Source organism: Vespa velutina, chromosome 15 (assembly GCF_912470025.1).
Source record: "Vespa velutina chromosome 15, iVesVel2.1, whole genome shotgun sequence".
In the NCBI taxonomy this organism is placed as follows: Eukaryota; Metazoa; Arthropoda; class Insecta; order Hymenoptera; family Vespidae; genus Vespa; species Vespa velutina.
Genome location: NC_062202.1, coordinates 3,283,788 through 3,291,287, shown reverse-complemented (window position 1 = coordinate 3,291,287; position 7,500 = coordinate 3,283,788). Strand labels below are relative to the sequence as shown.

At 33.4% G+C, this 7,500-nt stretch overlaps 1 protein-coding gene across 10 annotated transcripts in view; it reads right to left on the bottom strand.

Annotated features, from left to right (window-relative positions):
- Nucleotides 1–7,500, bottom strand: part of LOC124954315 — a 121,359-nt gene that overhangs the window by 16,453 nt on the left and 97,406 nt on the right. For 7 of the 10 annotated variants that reach the window (XM_047507060.1, XM_047507052.1, XM_047507053.1 and 4 more), the window contains 5 exons: nucleotides 6,939–7,383; nucleotides 6,289–6,427; nucleotides 6,008–6,182; nucleotides 5,433–5,652; nucleotides 5,206–5,332 (listed from right to left, as the gene is read on the bottom strand). In XM_047507060.1, the coding sequence (XP_047363016.1) occupies nucleotides 5,206–5,332; nucleotides 5,433–5,652; nucleotides 6,008–6,182; nucleotides 6,289–6,427; nucleotides 6,939–7,383 (1,106 nt within the window). The remainder of the gene's footprint in view (nucleotides 1–5,205; nucleotides 5,333–5,432; nucleotides 5,653–6,007; nucleotides 6,183–6,288; nucleotides 6,428–6,938; nucleotides 7,384–7,500) is intronic. The other 3 variants (XM_047507055.1, XM_047507062.1, XM_047507056.1) reach the window with 2 other exon arrangements.

Here is a 7,500-nt window from a genome sequence, read left to right as displayed (position 1 = left end):
AAAGAGACGAAAAAAGTAAGATAGAAGATCTCTTTTGAAGATTAAGAAGTAGATGTAAATTTGTTTACATTTCAAATGCAATGAAAATTTCATTATCATAACATTGATATAGACTATTTTCTATGCATCGCACATACACGATGAGTACGTATGTGCATGCGTACCGTGTATATGTGTTTATGTGTTTCACGAACAAATACGATCTTTTAAATATTTTCAGATTGACGAAAGAGAAATAAGAAGAAAGTTGAGTAGAAACATCGCAAAACTTTTACCTCGTTACCTCGTTGCTCCATTTCGCGCGCGAACATACACAAACGTAATTTTAAAATGGATTTACTGTGTGAGAGAACCAGAGAGAAAGAGAGAGAGAGAGAGAATGTACTCTATCCGATTTGGAAAATTACGTTCGCGTAAGTTGCTACTTAACATGAGAACAATGCGTTTTACTGTAAAACAAATTTTACTTTGCCGATCAAATTTCACAGATTTCATACTTTTTTTATTTATTTTTATTTTTTCTTTTTTTCACTTTGTTACTCTTATAATTATTTCTAACGTTCATTCGAATGGCCATATCTGAAATATTTAAATGCATTACATTGGAAATAAAAGGAACGTTGTTTAATATCGAATTGAAAAAAAAAAAGAAAAAAATATCCTAATCTAAGAAAAACTTTTGTTTTATGTTCAAACAAATCGATTAATTTTCAATCCTAATTTAGAAATTAATTTAATGAAAGAACTATTATATTCTGAATTTAAATCCTTGTCTATCTGGCAACGAATTAAAAATTCTAATACGATATATATATGTTATATATTATATAACAGAATATATATATATATATATATATATATATATATATATATATAAAGAATACATTTAATATAATCTACCTTGAAACTTTGATAACAAAACGTGGTAAACGCTATTCTTCCAATCATCTCGTTTTATCCTATCGCCATAGCAACCTCTTGTTACGCGTTATTTCAAAATTATTCATCAAACACAAAATCCTTTTCAATTACATGTTAAATTACTAATCAAAGTGAATAACAAACGTGTAGAAGAAAAGAAACAAAAAAAAACAAAAAAAAAAAAAAAAACAAAAAAAATGAGAACAACAAGAAAATACGTAGATACTTGGATAAGAGAGCTTATATTTTCATAAAGAATATATCTGAAGAGAAAAGAATTTAATCAAGTTTTATTTTTATTCCTGTGTAAACGTTCAAAAAAAAATTAAGAAGTTCTAATCTTATCTAAAAAAAAGAAAAAAAAAAAAAAAGAGAGAGAGAGAGAGAGAAGAAACGCCGACGTATCTTCGTACAAAAATATTTACGAATATTTCGACGATAAAACTATTGTCTTAGAAATTTGATTTCCATATATAACGTTATATTATTAAAAAATTCTAATATATTCTAATACAACGAATAGTAAGATTACGAATAACACATACGATAAATGATTCGTCTAATTATTTCGTTTTATGCTATCGCTATAACAATCACGTATTTCGATGATATTATTCATCTCGATCGAAGGATTATTTTCGATCGAAGGATTCACGATAATCGTATCTAATGGAACGAGATAAACAAAAAAAAAAAAAAGAAAAGAAAAGAAAGAAGGAAAAAAAAAAGAAAAAGAATAGAAGAATGAAACTAAGAATGAAAAAAGAAAAACGCTGACATACCTCAGAAACACCATATCCACGAAGATTTCGAAGGTGATATCCTCGTATGGAAGGTGATCGGTGCATAGCCCCTCCTTTACAAGACGAGTCCTTTTTTCCATCACTCGTATCCCCTTTATAGTTTTTTCTCTCACGTAAAAAACGCGAAAAGAAGACGTAGAGAAAGAGGCAAAGAAAGAGAGAGAGAGAGATACATATATATATATATATATATAAAATATATATTACATATATATATATTATAGATTGATACAAGAAAGGTTCAGAGAAAGGATTTCTTTTCCGATATTTTTTTTTTTCTTTTTTGTTTGTTTTTCTGTTCTTTCTTTTCTTTTTTTTTTTTTTCTCTCTTTTCGAGGCTTCAGAACAAACCGAAAGGATGGAAGGAAAAAAAGGTAGGAAGTTTAGTTGATAGGATCTCGATAAGAGATCTAGGCGCTGAAACGAGCAAACGACGATTTGTGATAAGCCTTCGTCGAAGGAAGAAAAACAAAGAAAATGAAGAAGAAGAAAAAAGAAAAAAGAAAAAAGAAAAAAAAGGGAATATATATACATATATATACATATATATATATATAGAAGAGTATGTAAAGGATCGAGCAAGAAACACCGGATAGATCTTGGCTTATACCCAAACTGCTGCTGCACCGCCACAAGTGGTTGCGTCCTGCTGGTTCTCTATGTCTGGCTGTATATGTGCGTGTGTGCGTGTGCGCGTTTGCGTGTGTGCGTGTGTGTGTGTGTGTGTGTGTGTGCGTGTGTGTATATGGTTTCTTGACGGCTTTTTTCTTTCTTTTCTTTTTCTTTTTGTTGTTGTTGTTTTTTTTTTCCTTTTTCTTTTCTCTTTTTTTTTTTTTGATCGTACGATAAGAAGACACGCGTGTGTGTTCCCTCGCAAGAGAGAGAGAGAGAGAGAGAAAGAAAGAGAGTGGGAGGGAGAGAGAAAGAGAGAGAGAGAGAGATTTCACAGTGATAATATTTGACAATGTGTGAGAGAGAAAAGGAACAACGACACGATAGGGAAAAATCAAGATCGAAGATAATAATAACGAGTATGGAACTTTTACAGGATAATACGAAACTCTTATGTCTTAAAAAAGGACACCACCCATCTTGCGTTCTAATGAAATGGAAAGAAAGAAAGAAAAAAAAAAAAATAAAAAATAAAAAAAAAAAAAAAAAAAGAAGAAGAAGAAAAGAAAAACAAAAAGAATGAGAGAAGAAGGAAGAACGAACGAACGAACGAACAAATGAGAAAAAGAAAAAGAAAAAGAAAGGAAGAGGGAGAAATAAAATCGAGCAACGTGTACGACTACGCTGAAAAAAGAAATCAAAAAAAAAAAAAAAGAAAAAAAAAAAAGGAAAAAAGAAAAGAAAAAAAGAAAGAAACAAAAAAGAAGGATATCGTATAAGTTATATATTTCTCGAAATTCTCTTTGCTTTCTTTATTATTGTAATGATTATTAGCGCAAGAAAGAAGGAAAGAGAGAGAGGGAGGGATGGAGAAATTGAGAGAGAGAGAGAGAGAGAGACAGATTAAGATTAAGAGAGAGATTAAGAGAGAGAAAGAGAGAACGAAAAAAAAGAGAGAGAGAGAGAGAGAGAGGAATGGAGTAAAGTAGAATTAGAATATCACAACGTGTGAGTATCACGATACGAGGGGCGCTCAAGCGTCAATGTGCACTCCTGGATTACTCGAATCGAACTCGTTGTGGGTCGAAATGCTCCTAGCCTATCGTCCTAGATCCTGTCTCTCTCTCTCTTTCTCTCTTTTTCACTCTCTCCCACTCTCTCTTTTTCTCTCTCACTCTCACACTTAGACACTCACACTTAGACACTCACACTTATACACTCACTTACTCACTCACTCACTCACTCTCTTTCTTTTACACTTTAGAATGAAACTGACATCCTTCTGGCATGAAAGACGATAGTCACTAATCTTGTCACTTCACGCGAATCGTCCTTACTTCTTTTTAATCTTCGTAATTAACGTGATATTCAAATCTTCCTTCTTTTCTCTCTGTTTCTCTGTCTTTCTATCTTTTTCTCTCTCTTTCTTTCTCTTTCTCTCTCTCTCTCTCTCTCACTCTCTCTCTCTCTCTCTCTCTTTCTCTCTCACTCTTTCTAGGTTCGAGCTTTAATCGACACGAATAGGAGAACCTCGAAACAACGACGACGATGACGACGACGACGACGACGACGACGACGACGACGACGACGACGACGACGTTTCTTGTTTCTCTCTCTTTCTCTCTTTCTCTTTTTTTCTCTTTCTCTCTTTCTCTCTTTCTCTCTATCTTACACACATGCACATGTACACACACGCTCATACAGTCTCTCTCTCTCTCTCTCTCTCTCTCTCTCTCTCTCTCTGTCTCTCTCTCTCTTCCTCTCTCTCTCTCCCTTTCTTTCTCTCTCACAGAGGATACACACCCTCGTAAGACAACGTGTCCGCGACGACGCGAGAACGGCGAAACACGCACGCTCGTCTTTTTCTAATAAGAGTAAGAGAGATAGTATGATAATACATACGTATTATGCACACGTATATACACACAATATCTCTCTATCTCTTTCTCTCTCTCTCTGTCCCTCTGTCTCTCTATCTCTAAGTCCCTTCAATGTCTATCTATCCATCTGTCTATCTATCTATCTGTCTATCTATCCATCCATCTATCTATCTATTTATCTATCTATCTATCTATCTATCTATTTATCTAGTTATCTGTCTATCTCTCCCTCTCTCTCTCTCTCTCTCTCTCTCTCTCTCTCTCTCTCTCTCTCTCTCTCTCTCTCTCTCTCTCGCTTTCAGAAAAAGCTATGTTTTTTTTCAGCAGTTTCTCTCTGGCCTATCGACTGACCTGCACCCACTACGATTACTCTCGAACTAAGGGCAGTGACGCCTGCGTCTCGTCGACCGCCAGTTACCATCCCTTAACCGGCATTTCTATACGCTTGCGTGTTATATTCGATATGACTATATCCCATTCGCGTTTCTTTAATTTCGCCCGCGAAATTTTCGAATTGTTCGTTTCAAGTCGTACGAAGAAAAAAAAGAAAAAAAAAAAAAAAAAGAAAAAACAAGAAAAATAAAAAAAAAAAAAAAAGAAGAAAAACAAAATGTATTTCCCTCTTAGCTTTGCGAGACTTTTGTCGATCTCGTTTAAGAGAATAACTTTTCATTTGATTACGTCAATTCGTCCTGCAACTTTTTGTTCTATCGTTATTTTTTTCTTTTTTCTCTCTCTTTTTTTTTCTTTTTTTTTTCTTTTTTGTAATTGAACGGAATTTTTTTTCTTTCCGCAAGACTGACACGTCCTTCGACGTTTTCGAAAGAATCGTCTAATTCGTCGCGTATTAAGGAATATTATTATCTTACGATGAAACGATATAAAACGAAAACTCGAATTTATTTATAATGACTGGCACGTGCTTTTATATATGTGTATATATATATATACACATATATATAAATAATATAAATTTTGTGTATACTTACCAGTCTGAGTGCTGCTATCGAAAAAAGTGCTCGAGGTCTCGACCGTCATTGTAGCAAAAGTTCCGTCGGTGATTTGTGCTGAACTATCTCTTCGTCCTCGATATCTTTGTACCTGATTTATCGAGAACAGAAAGAGAAGAGAAAAAGAAGAGAAAAGCAAAAAAAAATAATAACGAGAAAATTGATTGGACGGGGGTAAAGTATATAAGAAATAAAAAAACAGTTACTTGGTAAGGATGACCCACCGTGTCCTCGTTCTGGGAACTCTGTCTACGAAAATTTCGACATCTAATCATCTCTTCGGTTGTACTTTGTCGTCGAAATCCACGTGCTATTAGGATCTCTTCGGTTGTAGTAGATTGTCTTCGCATTGTTTGAGAATGTTGAAGTGGTGCACGCGCACAAGGGCTTGGATCTCTCGACGAACAGGAGGATCCACTCGGTGATCTGGATGAAAACGATTAAATAATTTTATCATGATCAAGTGGATTCTTTTTTTCTGCCTCTTTTTTTTTTTTTTTTTTTTTTTTAACAACAACAATAAATTTTTACCCATAATCTATCGAGACTTATTATTGTCTTATCGCGCTCATATTAATAATTACTTTACGTTATAACGAATGATTAAATATATGTATATATATATATATATATATATATATATATATATATAAAATATCATTCGAAAGAATGTGAATGAATAAATGAATCAATTAATTAATTAATGAATTCTTTACTATTATCATATTATTACTTTATATCATCATGATATTTGATATAATCGATATGAACAATGAAATACCTTTGTGGTTGAGCATATGAAGTTGACTGTCTTCTCAATTGAGCTTTTTTCTGTCTACTTGGACTGATATCTCTTTTATCGACCGTTCTATCGGGACTCAAATGACTCTTCGAATCGCGACGTCTTGGATAAGACGCGGAATCCGGACTGAGCGAATCCCTGCGTGCCTTTCGTCCTGATAAATATAAAATAAGATCCAATCAATGAATTATATTTCAATAATTAATCGGAAGGCAAGTACGAGGAATAGTAGTTCAAGTTTATGAATTATCGATTCTTACCACCGTCATCTGGATCAGGTGATAACGTTGGTTGACTACCACGTCGTCCAACAGGAGGCACGGATTCGTCTATTGCCGCTGCCTGCCGCGTTAATTTTGATAATTTATTCGGCGACGCTTCTTTTCCTTTGTAATAACACTGCAAATTGACGAGCATCAATCATAATTATTAATAATTATTAATTTTATTTATATTAGAAAATGGAGAAAAAAAACAAAAGAAAACAAAATTAAAGTTTACGATTATAATAAAAATTATTTATAATATACATTTGAAAAGAGAAATTTTAATATTACGCCTACAGGTATGTAACATTCCGTACATCGTCGATAAACATTGCTTACGAATATCATCTGTCAGGAAGAATCTTATTTTTTTGTATCCCTCGTGGTATGCAACCCCTTTAAAAAGAGATTTAATAAAGAGAGACATCTGTGTGAGCGGTACGATATTAAAAAAGTTTCTTATTAACCGATGAAATTCGTAATCGACATTACCGACGATGTGTAAAACAGTTACTGAAAAAATAAAATAAAATAAAATAAAATAAAATAAACAAAAATATTTTCATAAACTTTATCTTTGATTTGAATATTGAAATAAAATTAATCAAACATTCCACGTTATTTTTATATATTTAGAGACGTACTTGCGTGGTGGAATCTCTTCGAGTAGCTAACAAGGGATGTGCTGCATTGACGCTCGGTGATCCAACTGGACTGGAACTACCGGTGGTCGAAGTGCCAGGAAGTGGGAGACTATTTCCAGTTACAGGTGAAACAGTCGGTGGTGTTACAGAGGACATTATAATGGCTGGAGTATTGACTGATGGTTCCAAAGTAAGAGTCTTAACTTCTGACGATGGTCTCGCATTGACGGTCAAAGTACTTGACATAGTTGTTCCTGTAGTAACGCTGGATATTTTAGTTTCTGTCGCAGTACTAGTCATAGCTTTACCATCGATAGTCATGCCTAATGTAGTAGGTGTTGCCGCTTTTGTTTCCATCGATAGCATTGGTATTTGACTTTTCGATTCGAAACTGCTCGACCTTTCGCTCTTGTCCGTTGAATTTCTACGCGTATCTGTGTGATCTCTGTACGATATAAAAATATTTAATATCGAGTATGTATTAGCATTTATTGAAAAAAAAAAAGAAAAGAAAAAAAATAAATATTTATTTATTTATTTATTTATTTATTTATCAACGCAT